Source organism: Hakea prostrata, chromosome 3 (genome assembly GCF_041222555.1).
Source record: "Hakea prostrata isolate BN-2017 chromosome 3, UWA_Hpros_2, whole genome shotgun sequence".
In the NCBI taxonomy this organism is placed as follows: domain Eukaryota; kingdom Viridiplantae; phylum Streptophyta; class Magnoliopsida; order Proteales; family Proteaceae; genus Hakea; species Hakea prostrata.
In genome coordinates, this window is record NC_142602.1 from 16,847,249 (window position 1) to 16,870,780 (window position 23,532).

At 36.2% G+C, this 23,532-nt stretch overlaps 2 protein-coding genes across 2 annotated transcripts; both read right to left on the reverse strand.

Moving 5' to 3' along the window:
• Positions 1-2,586: 2,586 nt before the first annotated feature.
• On the reverse strand, positions 2,587-13,798 carry TIC110 (translocon at the inner envelope membrane of chloroplasts 110). The gene is made up of 15 exons (XM_089149507.1): positions 13,178-13,798; positions 12,801-12,860; positions 11,751-11,874; positions 11,578-11,646; positions 11,358-11,456; positions 11,002-11,068; positions 10,585-10,649; positions 10,385-10,479; positions 9,497-9,624; positions 9,308-9,408; positions 5,823-6,039; positions 5,349-5,503; positions 5,022-5,147; positions 3,701-4,672; positions 2,587-3,593 (listed from the first exon to the last, which is right to left on the reverse strand). The coding sequence occupies exons 1-15, from the start codon at positions 13,690-13,692 to the stop codon at positions 3,342-3,344; spliced, it is 3,045 nt and encodes a 1,014-aa protein (XP_089005633.1). The 5' UTR covers positions 13,693-13,798; the 3' UTR covers positions 2,587-3,341.
• Positions 13,799-15,757: 1,959 nt separating this feature from the next.
• Positions 15,758-23,155, reverse strand: LOC149021248 (Cytochrome P450 superfamily protein). Its single transcript, XM_089147075.1, has 10 exons — positions 22,803-23,155; positions 21,592-21,890; positions 20,277-20,598; positions 19,544-19,693; positions 19,149-19,388; positions 18,267-18,350; positions 17,603-17,681; positions 16,767-16,888; positions 16,479-16,606; positions 15,758-16,085 (listed from the first exon to the last, which is right to left on the reverse strand). Exons 2-10 carry the CDS (start codon positions 21,813-21,815, stop codon positions 15,980-15,982), a joined length of 1,455 nt encoding a protein of 484 aa, XP_089003201.1. The 5' UTR covers positions 21,816-21,890; positions 22,803-23,155; the 3' UTR covers positions 15,758-15,979.
• Positions 23,156-23,532: the final 377 nt, after the last annotated feature.

Genomic DNA, 23,532 nt, shown 5'->3' on the forward strand with positions numbered 1-23,532 from the left:
GGAACCCGCCACAATTTGAGTCGATTTTCGCGGCAAATCTTTTCCAATTTTTCTTTGTTTTTAAAATATTTTTAATATTTTTACTTATTTTTTATTAAATATTTTTCTCACTTTTTATTACTTATTAATTACTCTTAAAAAAAACAATAAAAACCTTTTCCTAAATTCTATCTTTTCTTCAACGATTTATTTCCTTTTTCTCTATTAAAATTTTTGAGAGAAGTTAATCATACTATTATCTAAAAGTTAGTAATTTAAAAAATGGCAATCTTTAGTTAAATAAAATGATCATATTTTCTATTTATAATGACAAACCAGAAAGCTATTAAAAATTTTAATTATAATTTTTTATAAGGTTAAAATTGTCCATTTACTTTCATTTGTTCTTTAATTAGACAAAATGATCCTATTTTTATTTAAAAGGCTACCCACAAAGCTATATACATAAAGAATTTAATTTTCTTATAAGGTTAAAATTAGCCCATTCAATTTTAGTTGTATTTAATCATTATATTTATCAAAAAAAAATCATTATATTAAGAGCAAATTGTACTGACACTCCAAAATGGAGGCATTAAAGCATTGACACCCCCCACTTGTTTAAAAAGCATAAAGACTTTAAAATTGAATTTTTATTGAATATATTTGTCAAATTTATCAATGAAAACAGTTAAATCATTATTTATTTTAAAAAATATCCCTATAATAAAAAGTGTCTAAAATATTTTTAGTGATAAATTGGACAAATATATCTAATGAAAATTCAATTTTAGGATCTCTACGCTTTTTAAACATAATGTGGGATGTCAGTGCTTTAAAGCTCTCAGTGCAATTTGCTCTTATATTAACTATTAATTTGAAGTTAATAAACAATAATTATCTCATTTTCTAGATTTTTTTCAATCAAACAGTTATTTATGGAAAACCATGATTGCCCACTAAACCCTTAAATTCCTTTTATTCTCTCCTCAATTTGGAACTATTTAACCATTATACTAACCATTAATTTGAAGTTAAAAAAATATTAATTATCATAGATAATTATCTCATTCCCTTGATTCTCTCATTCAAACCATTATTTATGGAAAATTATTATTGTCCACTAAAGCTCTAAATTCCTTTATTATCTCTGTGGAAGAAACAAGATTTCTAAAACAATAAACTGTTATTTGTAGGAAGAAAAAAAAAATCCGAATTCCTTTGTTCCCAAGCCATTCTTCTAAAACCTATTCGTTCCTTTTTAAATATCAAAGATGATTAATTATCAAATCCAACCCCTAATGATTCTTCTAGAAATATAATCCGTCTTTAGATAATTATCTTCATTCTTGATTCTCTCCTTTATATGGTTTTTCTTTATAATATCAAACATAAAGAATTATCTCCATCTTTGATTCTCTCCATCATACTATTTTTTATGCAAACAAACTAGGAATGCCCTTCCTGTTGTCAACATTTTATGGTCACACTATGTGGTATTGGGTCCTAATTAATTCGAAGAGTTGGTATGGTTGACAGGAGCGGACCCATAGTGGGGCCAGGGCCATGGCCCCTGATTTTTTTTAAAATCATATTATTCGCTTGAATTTTTTTAGTTTTAAATTAATTCCCTTAATTTTTTTAGTTTATTCTCTTTCCACATTTGAAATAACATTATTTAGCACCCCCTCAATAAAAAAATTTTAAAGGTAAAATAATGGGTATAAATGTCATTCCTAATTAAAAAATAACTCTACAATGCCTATTTATTCTCCCATTTCTTCTCTCTTATATTTTATTCTTATTTATTCTCTCCGCTTTCTATAAACGTGGGTTAATGAAGTTTTTGAAGAAAAAAAATATTGTTTGGTATTCAAAAAATGTCATTTCTAATTAAAAACTAATTCCTCAATCCCTATTTATTCTCTCATATCTCCTCCATTTTCTCTCATTTATCATCTTTTCTTTTTATATGCGTGGATTAAGAAAATTTTGGGGAAAAAATATTCTCCACAATTAGGTATTCATTTTATTTCTCAATTTATTTATCATTTCCATTTTTTTCTTTTTTCTTTTTGTTATTCCTTTTATTTGATTTTAAATTCTCTATTTATTTATTTCTTCTGTAAATTTTGTTATTTGATTTTACATTGTGAATCAAATGTCTTTAGTTAGAAAGGTAGTTAACTACCATTGGTTTGCATCTCCTACATAAAATAATAAATTTTGATTTGTATTTTCTACCAAAGAAAATTTTGGTTTGCATCTAACTTTTTAGGGTTGATGTTATATATATATATATAGCCTTTGACAGGACCTTTGAAGTAGCCTTGAAAGTGTGGGCAGAGGTTTTCTTCTACATGGTAGAGAACGATGTTAGTTTGAAGGGATTCTGCTCAAGCCCAGCATGGTGACACCTGGTGCTGAAGAATGTAAGGAAAAAGCCACACTAGAGCAAGTTGCTGAAGACACTACAACTTCTTCATAGAAGGATTCCCCTCTAGTCCCAGGAATTATGGTATGCTTATTCATATTTCAATTGTTTCAGACAAGAAAAAAGGGGGGGGTTGGTTTGAAAGATAAAAAGGGGAAATGAAGAAAAAACATCTAATGAACTAAGGTTAGCCTCATTTAATTTGGGACAAATTACATATAGACCCTGTGTTTGCAATTAATTACATCTACTGCTACTAAAAAAAATCAATTACAAATGCCCAACTATTACTTCAGCTGAACTATCCACTAACGGAGCATTCACAATTGATTGCAAATACAGAGAATCAATATGTAATTTGCCCATTAATTTGACAAGAGACCTGGAAAACAGTGTAGTCCCTCTTAAACAGTGATCAGAAAATAAACAACTTCAATGAACCAATGTTAGCCTCTGGTTTTTCCCCTCGAGAGATGGCTTTTCATACTGAGCGGAATTAACATAACTCTTGAAGAAGCTTAAGGTACTAGTAAGCCATTGAATCACATGATGGCTTCAAGGAACATTCTTCATGGGAAATTTAAACAGTACAAGAGTCTTAAGATACATCACATCAGGTAATGGGAATGGCTCTAAGTTGAGAATTTTGTAAAGCAATAGTAGCTTAGTAGGTACAGTCAGGCACATTTGAAATAATGAAGCAATCTAAAATTTATTGACCTCTTCTCTGCAGTGAATTATCAGGAGCCTCTTGCTTCTACACTCATAAAATTTCTCAGCACCCCCAAACTAAAGCAATACAATCACCATTACCTACCTACCTAAATCGGATGACTAACAGAAAAAGAAAGACACAAGGGAAAAAAAATGCTTTACTGTTGTACCTAATTAAGCATGCAGAAGGGGGCGGGGATTTAACAAAAATGCATCAAATCTTGGGCAAAAGAAAGTCTTCCTCGGCCTCAATGGTTGGAAGTCCTCTATCTCCCATCTCTCGTATAGCAGCAGCCGTTGAGTCACTAATGCCCAGCAGATACTGTAAACGAGTAACCTTCTCTTGTGTCGGCTCACTCTTCAGGTATATACCAAATAAATCAGCAAGCTCGTCCGGCACCTCCCATGATAGGGGTTCAGAAGGCACAGCTTTGTCACATGCTAACATGTCATTAAGAGAGGAGACCTGCACCAAAAAAAGTCGAACTAAGCCATGCATGTAGTTGGGTAAAAGCAAAAGTTGCTAAAAGCTAACAGTGGTCATCCAATAGCAGCAGGCTACTTGGTTCATACCGCTCCTTGATGGTTCCTCTGCCGTAAGAGTGCCACAGCCTGAATTAATGAGTTGGACAGCCTTGTCCGAGCAAGCTCCTGAACAACTTTTTTCGCTTTCTCAGCATTTATACTAAGATCTATTGGAATCTTCTCATATACTTCCTCGCCATCAAACTCCCCAGTTCCTGCTGAGAAAATCTCATCAACGGTTTTTTTGAAGAGGTTCTCTCGTAAACTTTCCGAGATCATATTGTCCAATTCCACATTAGATTCTTTAAGTTCCCGAATTTGCTTTATATTAAGCCTTCCCTGACTGATAGCAGTTTCAATTGCAGCCGCCATCTTAGTTGTTGTAATACTTTTTATAATTTTTTGTGCGTACTCCCCTGGCAAACCTACCTGCTTCTGTACATCATTAAGCTGCTCAATTCTGGCCTTCGTAAGCTGCCCATCAGCTAAAATTACTTCTGCTTGTTGCCTGAAAGCCTGCTCAGCAAGACTCCTATGAACTTCAACAATCTCCTTACCAGTCATACCTAATATCCCACCAAGCTGGTTTAGTAGCAGATACTCAGAGCTGTCCCTCTTTGTGGTGATTTGGGCTCCAAATGGAATACTAGTGACCTCTCCAGTGATGCAGAAAAGCAAGTATGACTTATAAAGATCAGCCCTATCCCTTTCTGGTAGGTCATCCTTTAGAGTTATCTCCGTTTGACCAGGCTTCCCTAGCTTTGCTTCAAGCTCCTTACTGGGTCTTGTTTTCCTCAGAGTCTGAAGGGATTCCCATTCCTCTTCTTCATCTATTTGTTTCTCTTCCTCCTTGACTGGCTCTTGTGGGGCAGTATCAGTGGGTTCTCCCTTGATATCTGCAAGTAATTCAGTAACAACCAACGTGTTAAATGCGATCATCTTCTTAAGCTCTTTAGCGGCTGCAGTACGGCCACCAGCTGCTCGTGCTCGTTGTACGTAGTTCATAAAAATCTTCCGCACCTACATCCACAAAGAGATTATGGAAAGCATAGGAATCAGATAATATTCTTTTGAGGTTCACATGCCTAGCTACCATACAATCGTCTAGTCCAACAAGTTCATGCGCTTGATGCCATAAGTGGACAAATGATGGCACAGAACTATGTGAACCAAACCTAACTTGATACATGATTCTAATTATTAGATATATATTGAGTTCGACGATTGAAGGACAACTCAATTATTTAACACAGGACATGTCTCATAGCTCATGAACAAAAGACAATAAACAAAAACACATACAAAGCAGTAAAAGATCCAAATAATAAACCACTGAAAGAACATCTAGAGCAAGACTGATGATAATCACCGCTTTGCTAGCAATGGCAGTGGCAGCTTCCCTTGTTAAGCGTAAGCCGTGTGCAGCCTTTCTTACAGAGGCTCTGACATCAGGATCATATCCATCAACACCAGAAGCAACTGCATCCCTCACAACCTGAAATAGGACATTTTAGGGTCAAACCCAAGAAAAGAACTGATAGCATCGGACTGGAAGGATTCCATCCAACTGATACAGAAATAAAACGAACCAAGAGGGAGGCTACACACTCGAACAACTGACAATTAGTTATGTCACACACGCCAAAAATAGGGACATTCTTCACGCACAAATAAAATAATCAACATAATAGTTCACCTTTTCAAACAGACTGCCACATATATCAGCATGTGCTGCTTCCACGGTTGATTGAGGAATGCAGAGCATAACTCGAAACCGCAACAACATAGCAACATCCTCCTCGCTCAGTTCTCCATCAGCAACAGATTGCTGAAGCTTTTGTCGATAAATTTCTGAGATGAAATGAAAAAGAATAAAATTTTACTTCGCAAGGAGATTGGATTTTGGTACTGAGAAATATAAGGACATGACAGCAATAGCACTATGCAAAATTTTATAATTGCTCCAATTACAAAGGAAAGTTTTAGTAGAATCACTAGACTTGAACAATAGAATATTTTAAAAACACATCAGGCAACTTTGGCAAAACACACGCAGAAATCTAAAAGCAAATAATATATCTTGCCCTCAAAGGGAGGCGGCCATACAGATAAAATAAATAGGACTTCCAACAGTTAGCTTGAGATAATATAGCTCTGAGACACAATATACCTTTGTGGATCTCACTGGCCTTCTGTGGATCAAAGTGTAATTCATCACAGAGGTTCTGAAGGAAGGCTGCTTTGCTGTCTGCAGCCTCCAAATCACCACCAGAAACAGACTGAGAAAGACGTCTACGGTAGACTTTTGAGGTAACTTCCTCCATAATCATTTCTGCCTCACGTTTCCCAAGACCAAATATGTTCTTCAAATGGTTCAAAGACACAAGCTACATAAACAGTAAAGGGAGGAAAAGGAGTGTTAAGATCCACCCCACAAAAAAGTCATGGTTGATTAAAGGGAGATCCTCTGGATATGATTTAGCAAACCAAGTACCATCAATAAAAAGGCATGTCTGAGATTCACCTAATTTGTGCATGGTGGAAGTAAGGGATTACCAAATTACTAGAGATCTCTTTGCAGAAGGGTGTTGGGAAATTACCTGCAGGGAATTATCCATGCCCACATGCATTGAATCATCCATAAATCTATCTTAATAAATCATAATGTCAAAATTCAACCATACAGATGATGTTGACAATAAGCAACTCTCCCAAGCTTCCTTATTACTCCCCACTTCTTTCTCACATAACAGACTCACTACCAAGATACAAGCAATGAAGAATTCTATAGATAGGATGATTTCTCAAACCCCAAACAAGTTAAGCTTTCAACAGACAGATCACCTAAGAGTCCAATGAGTCAAAGTTGCGGAAAGAAAGTTCTTTGCTCCTTCTCTTGCGTTAGGAACAATGACTTGTAAAGTAATACCAGGCATCCTAAATGCATCTGTTTCCAATATGTGTAAAAGGCAAAGCTGTGACTCATTCACTAATATTTTCTTTAGTTCTTATGCCTTTGAAATGAAATGCTACAAAAGGACGGTATTACAAGTCTCGACAACCCCAACACCACACGAAGAGGAGCTGGTATACTATGGAGGTCTGACCAATTTATTACAGGCTCAAAAATCAAAATATGCCAACAACATTGGATGATTCAGTGGCACCCAGAAATAGCTAACATTTATCAATTTCACCCCTTTATTCATGTTGTCATATTGGACTAGTCCAATACTCCATAGTTTGGATATATGTTTAGTCAACCATAATTCAAGAACACCTAGGAGATAGTCTGGCAAATTGGACACCTTAGTGATGACCTACATCAGCCAACATGGTTTTGGGAATACAAATGCTCTATTGTCAAGGCGACCAAAGACAGTAGAGGTGTGCCTAAGCACTTAGGCAACAAGGAACCTCACCTAGGCATTCAAGGCACCTTCATGTTATTTTTTCATTTCAGTTTTTCATCATATATCAACATTAAGACACATCACGTAGTCAAATATCAACATTTAGCCACATCAAGTCACCAGAAACCAATATTAAACAACACAAAGTCATCAAAATCAACATAGAATTAGGAGACATAGAAAACTGAAGGAGCAACCTATTGGAAGTCTAAAACAGACAGAGTGTACATTGGTTTATACAGTTCCTGGAAATGGTCATTGTCTTGGTACGTGCAAATATGCAATCAGGCATAGGATACTTAAGAATAATAATGCAAATTTTTTTCGCTAATTTTTTCTCTGAAGAGTACTAAGAAGGTGAGTCCACAATTATTTGAAAGTCTTTTACATAGAATTTAAAGTCTGTTTCGGTTTTAGTTTCACATTAGGAAGAGGATTTTCCTTTTAAAGAGGGAAGTACCCCCATCATTGATGGACAAATTTTGACAAATTTTGAATCGAAGATTTTAATAGAGGATGATGCCTGCCATAAGCTCCGTGCCTCCTGCTCTCCTCTTTGATTCCTTCTTCAATTTCTGTTTTTCATCTCAACCTAACTCTATTCCTAGTTTCCCTATTTTTCCTAAAATTGAATCTGAGCCCCCCCCCCCCCCCCCCCAAAAAAAAAAAAAAAAAAAGAAAAAAGAAACACCCCATTTTCTGAGTTTCTGAGCTGTACAAACAGAGTAGAGAAAAGCTTGCTGTCAATTAAGCATTGAAGAATGGTTCTGAGAATAAGAACGAAGGAAGCTCATCTCCGAACAACTCAAACCCATGGAGCTTTGGCTTGAGTTTCTCCTTTCACTGTGAGAATCAAAACTAGAAACAGATTGACTTCCTCCTTCCTGACAGACCTGTGTTGCAGGAATTTTGCTTTAATCCTCCACCATTTTATGGATTTCTGCTTGTGAGGAATCAGCAAAACTGGGTTAGAGATCCTATGCTTGAAGTTTCAGACTCGTCCAGCTGTTGGAAGAGTTATTTTCATTGAAGGTTCCTTCAACATTTCTAAATTTCTGAATTTCTCTTTAAGGTTGAAGAAGATATAAGTTTATGAAATTACAAGAACACCATTGTTATTTATGCAAAATCCTTAATCTTCATTGATATTATTCTGTTTCCCTCACTATAGGTATTTGAGTTCCAAGATTCCACCTCTACCCCAACCCACCTTGAACCCCTACTTTAAGTTGTGATAAGTTACAAATTTACTGCTCTCCTTAACATCATGTTAATTACAATTCTGTCATTCCTATTATAAGGTCTGTTTATTCAAATCCCTGCCACTGGTTCGTAAAACTTCAAACGATATGTTATTTTGCCATCACTGCTTATGAATTGAGATTTCTAAATCTTGGGTAGGCCGGCACAATTTGAGAAGTAACCCGACCCAAACCAGCATCAATATGCGCTGTTTTGACCAACTCTCTACTTCGCACCAAAACATCTTATTTCTTTCACACATACATCTTACATACCCAACCCAAGGGAAGTGTATTCTGTCTGGGAGTGTGGCAAAACTTGCATAGAGGGCAATAGAAGCAAACACAAAAGAAACAACAGGTCATTTTGCATTTTACAGGGGTAGGGTGGTCATCTGACTCCCCCCCCCCCCCCACAAACAAAAAAACAAACAAACATTTGAAACCAAGGCCAGGTACATCTGTATCTGATCCCTTCCAATGCTAAATGCGAAGCCTTCTGCCCTAGGTATGACCTTGGCTGTCACTTTCCCTCCCACATATCTGGGCAAGGGGTAGACTGACCCCATAGGAAGTATTGCTCCACAAGGAAGGTCTATATCTTTCAGATGAAAAATTGCCAAATAGATGTACTCAACGGCAGCAACTAAAATAAGCATATCCAACCCTAGATACAGATTACCATCCACTACGTGTATGATGATGTTACAAAAAGCCATTAAAGAAATTTTGTGCCATAATATTTGAAGTTTGAAAGAATCAATCTTACAACGAATATGTAAAATAATTCGTACTACCAAAAGTCGGACTTTCAAGTTGACCCCAAAGAAAGAATAAAAAAAAGTTGGAATTTCAAGGTTAACGAAAACTAAGATATTTTTTTGTAAGAAGAGATCGGTACTTTAAAGAAAACCCTCTATCTTAGAGCACCGTATTAATGTCATTAAGACATAAGCATATGGTAACCAAATCCACAGAGAAAGTTGAGAAAGAGAGTACACCTTATTTTCTTCCAACCGTCCACTTGACAAAGATTCTACCACATAAGCTCTGTAAAGGAGCTTCAAGTCATCCATACTTCTGTCACCATCAAATGAACCACCTATCCCAGAGAAACAAGGAAACCAGTACTTGCTCTTAGTACACGTAAGGAACAAAAAGCTCCAGTTAGTCTAAAGTAGCATGTCTACCTATTAAAGAAACAGGTCCAACCCCAGGAGCAAAACATTCAGCTTCAGGATGTTTGCTTAATGACACAAGCAAATTATTAAATGCCACAATATCATCAAGCACTTCCACCACCTCTGTTGCTCCCCTGCTGGAAACCCAAGTATTGTTAGCCAAAAATGGATGATATGAATGTTTTGTATACTCAATTTTCATTATTTATTCAAAAAGCTCATTGTAAATTCTCCAACGAGAATTAGGACACTCCACTGAAATACTTCTATTTTGACAACATTCTAATGCATTGCTTTGAACAGGATATGTTCTACCACTTGTAGAATGGAGACAAAATAGAAAAGGAAAAGAGACCAAGATCAAGAGGGCAGTAGCTTAGAACATTATAGCTCAATGAAGAAGCCATTATTCATTGGTGGGTCTCCTAGAAAGCTCCAGGAGGGCAGATGTCTGTATGTGGGAGCTCAGGGTCTCCAAATTAGTAGACTGGTCAATCATAAGGTTCCCAGCATTTTTGTCACTTTCCAGCTTAAAAAAGCTCAGAAAATCTAGGAAAATGGGAAGTGTGAATGCTGAGTACACAGAGTCACATTCAGCTGAAAAGTACAGTGATAAATGAATATAATTGAGGACATTTACTGAATGCGGATATGAAATTTCACCCGCTGCTGATTTAGACCACACCACATATATTTAACAATTTGAACTGCCAAATAAGCTTCAATATGTCCCAAATGCGGTATGATACAAAAGAGATATTCTTTTCAGTGGTGTGGCTAGAAGAATTATTCCGCCTTCATAGTTTTGCTCCTCCTAAACAGGGAACAAAGATACATACACAACTACACAACCTCAAGGTACGATTGAAAACATGAATTAAAATAAAGGTGCCATACACTGCTCTTGTCCTGGTCTTCAGAATATTGAGTGCCTTGAAAATGTTCTCCTCAACCAATTTTCTTGCATGTTCCCGAAACATGTCTGCAGCAAGCTGTGAAGAAACAAAACCTATTGCATCTATAAAGGTTGATAAAAATTGAAATCTATAGAAAAAATCTCCAAGTCATTATGTTAACCAACATACAAGAATGCATACCTCCTCAGAAAGTTGATATTGACGGAGTGCTTCCCTCAGGCTAACAAGCTGATGTTCATCAATATCTACACCCACACCCCCGCCCCCCCAAAAAAAAATTTCAAATTTTACATTTGAACAATCAATGAAGATTGTCATGCAGAGACAAATACACAAGCTAAAAGGTGCTTACTAGAATTATAAACCAAAAATGACCATTGTACATACTACTGAAGCTGAAAAAACAAACTAATCGAATGACAGAATAATAAAACAAAGGTACAGCCAAATAAAATATTTCTCTTTCTTGGATTTCTTTTCTCTTCTTTCTAAAACAAGTAAATTGAATGAATTAAGTAATTCTATTTCGATACAGCAATAGCCAATAAAATAAACCAACAAGCACTTTATTCATCACATTAAAGTTCCTTGAATCACCTCTGCCAACTGAATTTAGCTTCACCGCATAGAGTCTCTGGGCATTGTCCCGGACAGCAACCTCAACCTTAACAATGAAAAAACTAAGGCTTTTAGTAGCAATAAAAATATGAGTTCGAAAGCAGCAAGCAACTAAGTTATAGTATAAAAGACTTATCAACCCCCAAAAAAAAAATAGATGGTAGACTAGAAGATCACTAATTGGCCTTGTTGAGTGAATTTACATATTCCTTTAGTTTCCATGTGAGAGAAATATGACTATTGAATACCAAATGTAGCTCTCAAAAAGAATAAAGAGTTTGAAATACTATAAGAGACTTACGAACAACATCATGTGAAGATGAAAAATGTAATACCTGAGAATCAGTAACCTTGAACACACGCTTCCATGGCAAAAGGAATGTTGATGCTTCCCCAAAGACAAGTGTGGAAACATAAATTAGCTTCTGAAATGCCTGCACTGGAGACTCACTAATAATGGTCAAGCTTCATAGAAACTCTCAAGTCCCAATGCAATAACAATCTTTTACAAACCACTATAACAAGTCACAATGGCAAAAGTTACAAGAATCCTACCCGACGCTGCTCTATATCATCATCACGGTCACCAGTTTCCAACCTTTGCCTGAAGATACGCCTCCCAATCTACGCATCAAGCACACAAAACTCAATCAATGAAGGAATAAAAGAACAACTACTATACAATGATGATAATGATAATAATACCCAAATATATATACACTAGCTACCTCCATGTGCACAGAAGCTGCATCTGGATCATCAATGCCAAGAGCATTCTTAAATTTCACGATGGTCTCTACTTCATTGCCTTTAAGATTCTCACTTCCAGGTGGAATAACAGAAGACACAAATCTAAACAGACAAAACACTAAGATCATATTAAGGAAGTCAACAGGTAGAAGCCAGACAGTTGATGAGTCAGAATGCAACATCATACAGGATTGGAGAATGCAAGGAACTCAGGTCATTCAAAACAACATACTTGACACTTGTAAATACTAGTACTAAAAGCTAGTTTTCTTTCTTATATAATAAAATAAATAAAAAATGATAGAAGCAAAAGAAAAATAGGACATTGGAACTTCTCTTCTAGATTCTAGATAATGATACCATAATCAGAAGTAAATATTGGTACTAAATTACTAATACATGAGGACTATAATAAACATGGGTGAATCTTTCCTTAATAGCCTCTGAGATAGGCATGCTAACATGGCCCACCATTATGAGCCACAAGGAGATTGAGCTCTTCCGAGAGAGCGCCACAAAGGAAAGTACACACCTATGGATCAGCCATGTGTCCAACCAGAAACCCATCTCAAGTTCTCAACCACATGGCCAGTATGACCTTAAGATAAAAGTAGAATTTTTCAACCATCTAACAATTGCCACATTCATATGTGGAAAAAGTAGGTTGGGTCAAATTAACAGATAGATAGACGGAGGCATGGGCATGTCTACAAAATCCAAGGTATTTAGACAACTAAGAGATGCTTCTCTAACTAGACATTGTAAAGGAGCCCATTATACAACCTCTGATAAGAAAGAGTAAATTTGTGGTGATCATGAAAGCGGACCAGCGTTCCAAAAACATTAGGTCATGGAAAATGCCTTATGTCTCTAGCACCATTGGCCCTCCAACTCATCAAATATTTACTCCATTATTTACATGTCGAAACTTGAAATAGGAATGCTATATACTTGTTTATAACAGTATATCTGCGTATCAACAAATACCATGCATCTGCAGCTGAGGAAATAATGAATGTCAGACTTACCGGCTATACAATTCACAAAGCTCCGCATTGAAGGCCTCGTCTTGTTTACTAACCCCATATCTGAAACGTCCAAAAACAAACACTGAAAGGCCCGAGAATGAAAGAAAATAACAAAACTATAGGACTCAATTAACAATCTAACAACCCTGACAGAATGTTTTTCTCCGTTCCCAAAATACACAAAAGAAGATAAAAAATCCATAATCTCATTACAGGCCCGGCAGAGAAAAATGCTTAAATACCCAAAGCTCTGACAAACTTGATAGTTATACTTAGATAATAATTGGTAAATGTTGGTTAACATAACCCATGAGTTCCCACCAAGTACATCAATTAGAATCGATCAGCAAATTCAGAAGTCAATGTAATTAGCTTACTTTTTGGCTATCCCTTCAACATCTTCCCTCACCAAAGCCCCTGGATCATCAGAACTTGACACAAAATTATGCAAATCCACAGCAGCAACGTCCGGTAAGCAAGCATTCAACGCATAGACAGCAGCACCACCAGCCGCACCAAGAGCAACAGCACCACCTAATCCCGTATTTCGAGACCCTCCAATTCGATAACCAAGTCCATACCCAGCAGCAAGAGCACCAGCCACGACTATTACCGAACTCGCTATCCTAACTGGGGGTGACAACCCTCCAGCAAGGAACTGCAATCCTGTCAGCTCCTTCTTACCCCCGAAGATCTCGGAATTCTCTTTAGTAGTTTCTTGTGTTGCATCTTCCGCAGAACTTCGAATCGCAGATACTTTACGGCGTCTTCTGGTTAAACAATTTCTGGGGTTTCTTATAGGGTTTATGAATTGAGACGGAGGTAAGAGTAATGAATGAGAGGACATAGAAGAAGACGAAGAATGAGAAGAAAGGAGAAGAGTGTGATTCATATTTCCAAATTCTCCTCTGAAGGGAGGAAAATGAAAAGTAGGGTTTGGGAATGGTGAACAGTGACTTCAACAGACGAGAAGAAGGAGATGATAAAATGGAACACAAGTAAATGACAGGTTGTCTTAAAATCATTTTTCGTTGTTTAATCTTCTTTTTTCGGAAAAACTTAAGAGCTTCTGTAATGACCCAAATGTCCTTCACAGATCACAATTCCCATTGAGACCTCTCACATTCCAACTACAAAATTTTTATTTTTTTTTTTTAAATCCCCTATCACCTTAATCTTATATGCCCCTATAATTTATGGTCAATAGTCGTTGAGGAGCACAGAGTGCTCTCCGTCAGAGAGATGATCCGAACTCAATAATTATAGTACCTACCATAGCACGTGGAGAAGTTGGAGGAGCTAGGATGATCACCCTTGTCCGAGAGCATAAAGTGCTCTCCTTACACTTCTCAACTGAAGTTCACTAATAAAAAATGCAATAAAAATTAAGGAGTAGAACCCATACGAATACCTGTGGCCCCATATTTTATGTCCAAAATTGTCTGGGGCGTCAAGGTCACAAATCGGGACTCAAGCTCAAGAGCAAGAGCAAACCCGCCATAATTTGGGCCTAGATCATCCATTCATACGGATAAAAAAATTTATGATTAGATGCTTAAGACAAGTCCAATTTAAAAACAAAACTACATGCTCCATCTCTGCAAATCTTTCATTTTAGGGAGCGTTCTCTGTCAAAGCTTCATGCTTCATCTTTGCAAATCTTTCATTTCAGCCCAATGGGTTGTTCGAATTTTTATAATAACCAGCTATTTTGTTTGTTACAACAAAATACTGAGAATTTCAATAGGATATCTCTTGACCCCAATAAAATCTTATTCAATGTATCCAAATGGATAAAAGACTTGCACTTAAACATGAGATGCGAGAGCACTAGTGACAGCCCCAAACAGACATTGAGCAACAATGAATGGTGTATTTACATTTTCCAACAAAAAAATGGCATATTTGAGTTTCTTTACAAGATTTGGATATTGTTCACTCCAACATTTTAATGTTTGCAGGGTTTATTAAGTTGCAAAGATAGAACAAAGGCTTTATTTTTTGAGAAATCTTTGCTCTGTTCTTTCTTTTTTTTATTATTATTTTTTTTTATTTTAGAATATTTCATTGGAGAAACTTGTGAGATCTGTAGTGTTTTAGGGTTTGTTTTTGTTCATCCATTCACATGTGATTCATTAAGTTTGATTTGAGCAGCTTTTGAAATTTACACAAATTTGATTTTCTGGGTGGATTTATTTCAAGGACAGCTATCTGGTTTTCACATTCAGTTGATTGTGAGTAATGGTATTAGATTTAGTCTATAAGCATCAGATCAAGCTAGCATGAGATAGGTTGAAGTTTGAATGAATTATGGACCATCTATTAGGGTTCAAAGTGGATCATCTTTCCTGACGGGGAGCACTATGCTCCCCCCACCGCGTTATAACTACAAATTAGTCGAGCTTGGTGAAGAAAATTATACAATATTGGCATTGGAAAGCATGTATACAATGTTGCTCATGGCTTTAAAGAGCTCATACGGTACAACTGCATAATTGTAATAGCACCCCAAAAAATGAATACTCAACAACCACCAACTAATTACATTCAAGCATTTCAATGTCCATTCAAACAAACAAACAAACAAATTTTAAATTAAAAAAAAAAATAAATAAATAAATAAAGTTGAGAACAGATTAGTGCATCATTACTAGTAATAGAAAACCAAAACCAAACCAGTTTGTTTCAATTTGGTTCAGTTTGTTACAATGGACAATCTTTTCTTGGATTTTCTGGCTTCAATTCCAAATTGACTCTTGGGAGCTTTTTTTTTTTCCTTTTTATTTTTTGGGTCAACTCTTGGGAGCTTCTCAATTGAGTGTAATTTGAAATTTTGTCCTAATATCCATTAAAAAAATACTTATGACTCCGCTTGTTAGCAATTGTTTCTACAATCTCTAAGGAGTTATCTATGGAGAACCACAAAACAGAGAAAAAGGCTTGAACAATGCATCTTTTAGATCATAACTCAAAGCTCTACAAACCATGTATGCTGCTAACAGTTACAATTCTATCATAAACACAGCAAAAGTATAAACATACAACTTCCAGTTATAACATTTACAACTATACAGACGATTAACACAGCATTCAAACACTACAATGAACATGGTAAACACAAGAAAAATGCTGAAGGGAAAGAAATCCCATTACAAATACCCAAAAGAATGATTCAGTCATTATTGTGGAGCTTCATCTGTCCGCATACTTATGCTGATTTGGAAGCCATTCACCAGGCGAGCGGAAGGAAAGAAAGACATACGATCCTCCTTCAATTGCCTCCAGCTGATAAAAGCATCAAATGGGTTATTGGAGCAAGAACACTATAATAAAAACTGCGTGGTAGAATGAAAAAGATACCAGCTTCTACATGATCTTCATTATCTTCTACACCACTGTAACTTAATTTGAAAGAATGCATCAATGGATTCAGTTATAAGAAACATAATAGCAGTTGTTGACCAGTACAAAGTTCATAAGCATGGTTAGCCATCTATGAATCTAATGTTTCATTCTCTTACGTAATATGGAAGGCTGATCTACCATCCAACCATCCAATCTAATCTATCTCACTAGAATGAAATAGAGAAGTGGAAAACAAATTCTACTGTGTGATGGTACTGGAAGCTACTGCATCATGAGAATATTACACATACATATGACAGAGAGAGAGCACACCTGTATCTGGTCACAAAGTAATGGAGAAAGAGAGCAATTTGAAGGTGAGCCAACTCAGCTCCTGGACAAAATCGAGCACCTCCTCCAAAGGGAGAATAGAAAGGGCTGGTTCTTGAGTTTCTCCTTGCCTTCACCACATCAGATATCATTATTCATAAGAGATACAGAAATAAATGAAAGGCGGAAGCAAGTGCATGGTCTATATAAATTGCTAAACCTTAAAAAGATCAAGGACACTTTTGATTCAACAACTCTTAATATCTCAAATGGTTAGTTCTAAGAGCTAACCTGGTTCTCAGGGTCTAGCCATCTCCAAGGATCAAACTTAAGAGCATCTTTGTAAAAGCTTTCATCCAAGTGAACTGCTGAAAGAAAGGGAACTACAAAACACCCTTTTGGAATTATGTAATCTGCAACACAGTTATGTGATTTAATATATAATGGATATAGTAAGGTAAATGGTTGATTTTGACTACTTGATTTAATATATATTTTATACAGCTTGATGTTTCTTAATTCACTACTTCTTTTCCATAAAAAAATTGGTTAGATTTTATCTATGAACTAGAGTTGATAACAGCTAGAACCCTGTTTAGGACACTAGTTTTTTAGAATCATCAAATGTAATTCACCTCAAATATGATGAGTCATACATTTGACTTGACAAACAGAGTTAACTTTGTTTTTCTTTTTCTTGACAATATATCAGTTCAAAAGAACAGAAAAAAAATTCACTAGAGAGTTAATGTCTGATTGCTTACGGAGGTTACTATATTATTAAACGTTGTATAACATGAAAACACCAGAGTTACACATGGTCCATCTCAATAGAATATCATTCCTTGAGATGGAATGGCATGTTTTAGTTCTAGGACAATGACAGAATACACAGAGCTAATGTAATGCTCCTTAGGTCCCAGGTAAGTTCTAATTTATCTTCCTTGCCCAAGCCATCCAGAAAAGCGACAAAGTGCATTCATTTTTTCATTCGTTGTCCTCTCAATGCATGTAATTCCAATATTTCAGATGAAAATTTTAATCTTGAAGATATTTGGGGTAGGAGCATGGATGTGTCTACACACCCACTTGAGAGAAAGAGAGGACACAATTATGAGAGAATTTACCTTGGTAGGAAATGTCTTCTTTTGCCTCTCTCATCAGCCATATCGCAATCCCACCCAACCGAAGTGTTTCATCAATAACCTGAATGTTTCAGTCCCACACAGAAAAGGTAAGTACAATCATAACTTTCAAAAGAGGAAAATCTAGAGTAAATAGTATTACAAATGGGAACTGATTATAACTACAACTCAGGGAATGCATATTGAAATAAAACGTTAGGATACCCAACTGGTGGTTTCAGTAATGAAGCTGCACACTTATGTACTACATGAAGATAGCTAAATAGACATGCATCAGCATATTGATCCTCCCCCCCCCCCCCCCTTTTGTGGGAGCCCTATCTGTGTTTGTGTGCATGTGTGATGGTGTTCTTAGGAAAGGGGATTCAATCAGACCTAAGTTGAATCCAAATCCTGCACAAACAACTATAGTGAATCCATGTCTGATATCTCAATGGATCATAAAATCGGTATGGGTTGTATGGCCAGGTGTAAACCCTCTTTCAGTGCAGAAACCAGGTCCAGATCTAGATGTGACCAAGAGACAAGTATACAACATGCATTAAATAAATAACACCGCTCCTCCTTTTTCTTAAGTGAATGAAAATATGTTACATTTTCCACTTTTGCCATCAATAATGCAAATTAGATGAGGCATGCAACTTACACATTGTGTGAATGGCATATTCTTGTAATCTTCCCAAGCAAGCATGTCTCCATTAGAAGTTCCTCGCAGGCTATCATGTTCGTCCTGAGAGAGAGAGAGAGAGAGAGAGATTATATGAATGGAGTTTACTCCTGTTGATTGGAAAGCAGAGAAAGATTTCAGAAAACCCTGTTGTGAATGTCAGAAGTCAACCCCAGCTCAATATTTAAGTTTTCAAAGAAGGCAGCTAGTCCAACATCAATGTTCCAATTTTCAAAGGTGGTCAGTATTTAGATGTCTCACTGACCACTAAAGATGTATATACGCTATGAGATCAGGTTCAGTTTGGAAAGTCAAAAAACCAAGCACACAACTTAAGGACAAAACATCTGAAATAGAAGTGGTTTCTAGCCTATGAAGGATGAGAAACATGCTTTACTTCATTTTGAGAATTCATCACTAACCAAAGAATGATTTATGCATAGGCAGTGACAATTCTACTAGATGAAGTATAGTGAGTTTCAAGCACAAAACTTGGGCTTGAGACCTGTCTTCATCTCCGAACCACTTAACTGCTGGCCCATTACCCAACCCTCCAAAAGCCGAACAAAATGAAGAATAAGTATAGCTCTAACCCTCCGAGTAAAGAAACGGCATAAAATATTCCTAAGGTCACCCTGTTCCCACATGCACAGAAAAATCAACGCAGCACATGGGAAGGGGCAGCTCTGTAACATTTTTACTTCATAAGGACCAAGTCATAAAAAAACCATGCAAGTATAGAACCAATGCAGCACTTGGAAGGGCCAGCCCTGGATCATTCTCACTTCTCAAGGACCAATTTGTAAAAGAAAAATACAAGAGTAAAATCAAATGACAAGACTGAGTGGATTAACATCTTACCATTAGCTGCTTCAGCGCCATGGGAGATTGGGTGAGATAATATACAGCAAAAAGCATAGTTTTTGCTGTTGTTTCATTCCCAGCAAATACTAAGTTGATAATGAAATCTGCAATAGCATCATCTGGTAGGTTTTCTTCCACTAGTAATCTCCCAAGAATGCAATTACCAACTTCTGATGTTGGTTGTTGCCTGATTTTCTCTATTTCCCTGTTGATCTTTTTAATGATATTCTCCCTTGCCTGAAAAGGGTAATACATACATTCTGTCAGAAACTTTCCGAATGACAGGCTACTGCTTTAAACGGGATATATTTAGACGTAAAGGTACAGAAATCGTTCCACTTGTATATGATAGGAATGGTTATCAGATGATGAAAGCTTTCAACCCATTTTACCTGCATTGCAGTATTATAAGCAAAACCAGGCAATTTGATGGGAATGGAAAGACAACCATCAACAAAGTCCGAGAAAAGTTGTGCCATCTCATTTATTTCTGATTCATCTGATACTCCCAGTAATTGATTAATCATCAGGTGAATAGCCACCTACACTCAGAAAATCATAGATAACATCAATTCATTTTTCTTTTTCTTTCCAAATTATTATCCATATCATCCCTAAGGACTCTGTTTGGCAGCAATGGAATAAATGGAAAAGAAGTAAAATCAAATCAATGCTAAAGGGGAATCATTACCTCACAAAATGGTGTAAATAACTTTAAACCCACCTAATTCAGGTATTAAATTTCACTTTATCTTGCAGTCAAATTTAATTTACATTGACAGGCATATTTATTTCTGTTCAAAAGAAAAAAGAAAAGCATATATATCAAACATGGTAACAGGTTTAGGTAGGTTACATGATCATGATTGCAAAACTTACCTCATCATTTTCAAAGGTGATTGCACTTCAGTTCTCTTTTAAGTGTTCAGATGCAAACAGCAGAACACTGAATTTAAGAAATTCATTTCTTGTTGGTCTATGGAACAACCAAGTATCACCCGTTCCCGAATCAAAGTTTATGCACATTCAGGAATAACGCCAACCACATACAAAGGTTCATCCAAGATTCCAACTAAGACAATGAAGAAGCAATAATACCATAGAATATGGGAAATTTTTACTTGCCTTTCTGCAAGTATCCTGAAGAAGAATGACTTGACCATCATGGAAATTCAAGGTCTGAAGCATAACCACCTGGATGTCCTTTAAGAAATGAGACTTGAGCCTCTCAAACCTCATCATGTTCACAGCCATCCCGTGTAGTTTCCTTTGCTGCTCTCCTTGTGTAATGATCACCCCATTTTTTCCAACCAAATCTCTAAAAGACTTGGGATAACCTGATTTGAAAAATCTCCCTTCATTCTGCATTATAAAGCGGTTGAACGTTGGATCAGCTGAGACAACAGCTAATCTACCAAACAGGCTACATGAGAATATCCTTCCAAACCTGCAGCAATCAATGTATAGCTTAAGATTGCCTACAGACTACTAAAAACAAAGAAAAGTAAACTAAAAATGCACATATTCAAGACTAGTCAATTTTACACTTTGCCAGATTGAGGAGTGAGCTTAACAAATCAGAAAAGGACTATTTTCTGAGCAGCAATTACTGGATAGGTACCTTATCAACATTTTTAGAGAGATTTACAGGCTCCATGAAATAAATTCAACTTTTAGTTCAGAAGAATGTGGCTTTAGAAAACAGAGTTTAGTAAAGAATAGACTGATTTGCAGGTCAACTTGAAGTTCATTTTTACCGAATTTTTTCTTTTCAGTTCCCAAGAGCACGGCCCTACACTCTGTGGACGCTTGTTTACTTGTCCTAAGTTTCATGCTTAGTAGGAATATAAAATGGTCAGTTTCTGCAAGGATTTTTTCCACACCTAAGAATCCCTAGTGACAACCCAAAAATTGCCCGTATCTGATCATTCAACTAGTGGTTGGCTCAAGAGGACCTGAATCAATCTGGATTAACACTGATCCCGCTGTTGATGACCTCCTTCAATGAGTTATATAGATATCAGTAACTTCTGTATTGTCATCAATACATCACTTTGTGACTCTGATGGACAAGCGCGAGATGAGAGTTCTTCCCCTCAATGGTGATTGTTTTTATTCTAAACAGAACCATCTTAATAATAGTGTATGTATATCATCCTCTTGTGAAGCACAAAAGAACATGCCTTTTGTCAGAAATTCTATTTTATTCTGAGCCCTTCTTTTGCATGATTTCAATGTGAACCTAGGCCTACATTCTGAACAATTAACTGCTTAGTTCTATATGCTTCACTCCCCCTTCCCCCCCCCCCCCCCCCAAAAAAAAAAAAAAAAAAAAGCCAATGATTTACTCACGCTATAACTAGATGAAACAAACAATAAAATCACTAAGAAGAACTGAGATGGAATTGCTTTTATAATTCTTTTTCACATCTGTTCATACCTTTTAACCTGTTCTTCAACAAAACGAGGTGGATGAGAACTTGCTACGGCACTATACCAGCCAAAACTGTCACCCAATAATGGCCAACCTCTTCTCCCAGGTGGCAATTTGGGAATGTCTCTAGCATTTCCCTTTACCATGTGCAGTAGACATTTAGTGAGTAAAACAGTAGAGAATATTATTGCAATAAAAGAAGACCATGCTACAAAATACTGTTCTCCCATCTTATGCCAAGTATTGAAGAACTTGAGAAATTCTGCAATCCAACTATAGTTTCTCGTCAATGAATGGGCAGACACCTGTAAGAATAGATCATCGAATCAGTTGAGCCTGCTAATGAATAATCAATTAGTTTTGTTTTTCCACTTTCATTTTGAAGAAAATTGCACATACTTCTTATAACACATTTTAGGAACTAGATTAACTACTGACATCATGCAATATAATAAATTATTCTGTGATCATTGTTCTGTCTTTATACACTTAGGGGACTCGAATAACAATCCATATCAGACAAACTGTAATGAAGTATCCCAAGAAGAAAAAAAATCTTGTAAGCCTTCATGAAGCTAATATAAAAGGCCAGTCAATCTCAATCTAAATTTCAAATGATTCCTACTACTAGGACTTTGCTGTTGAAGCACATGAAAATTTAAGCTCACATAAGTCATTACTTCTAGTTAGATAAACAGTACTTTCCTGGGATAGCCAGAATACATGTCATATCTTCAATTAGTTAAAAATAAGAAAGGGAAGAAGAAAAAAAACCCAAAAGCAGAAGTTATTGAATAGAAGATATCAACAAAACCTTATTATAATTAAAGCGGCTAAACAGTGTTTACTGCCATCTCTCCACCTCTTCCCTTATTAGAAGGTCTTCTCATCTTGTAAGACACTATGAAGCTTGTGTTGGAAAAATCTAAACGATGAAGTTAAGTTATTATTACAAGCAATTATAACTAACCCAGTAGCATATGATCCACAAAATACCCTTAGTCAATCATAATCAGTTATCTCGATTGATTCATAGGGAGAAGTGAAGGGAGGAAGGTGAAAGTGGTTTCCTCTTGGAGCTTCAAGGAGCATTCAAAAACGTTTTTCATTTAAAAAATTCTTCAGTAGCAACATTATTAACTAAAAAGGAACAATAAAGAAGAAAATCAAGCAAAATACCATAATCAACTCCAAGAATGAGGAAAGTTAGTACGTACCCAAACAAAAACACTGGAGAGCAGGGAGATTCTCTAATCTTCACTACCATGCATTGAAAAGTGGTGGCTTCATCATGAATTGTGTCCTTCAAGCTAGTTGTGTGAATTGTAGACTAAACAGAGAACTAAGCAATCAAACAAAAAAACCCACAAACCAAGATGCCAAGAAATATTAAAATCTTTGTAACTGGAAGAATACAGACTCTAAAACCAACATTTGGAATTAGAATGTTACTGAACAGTGAACACCCCTTCCAGTCGTTGATGAACCGTTAAAGAGTTCAGTGAAACAGAACTCAAATATAAGGTCCCATTAATACTCGCTTTTCGTTCCATCCCTGTAATGATTTGTCCGAAACTTGATCTTCGAATCTAACGTGGATATAGCACGAGCTATAACTCAATTTTTCTCTGGTCAACAAATATAAAATTAGAAAAAGAGTACTTGATAAAACGTGAGGACTCACCCTCTCAAGGAAATTGTGCACACTATTAAATTCCCATTCCATTCTGGCAATGAAGTCAGCTCTGAACTTGTCATGATTCCAAACCCCAACTTGGGTTATCTGCTTATTCAAGAAACAAAACAATCTCCAATGGCAAACCCTTGAATTAGTTAGATAATACTTACTTTTATAAATTATCAAAAAAGAGAATGTGCTAAAATACCCAAAAATTCTCACATTCGTTTATTGAAAAGTAATGGTGACTGTTCAAACTCCATTGGAGT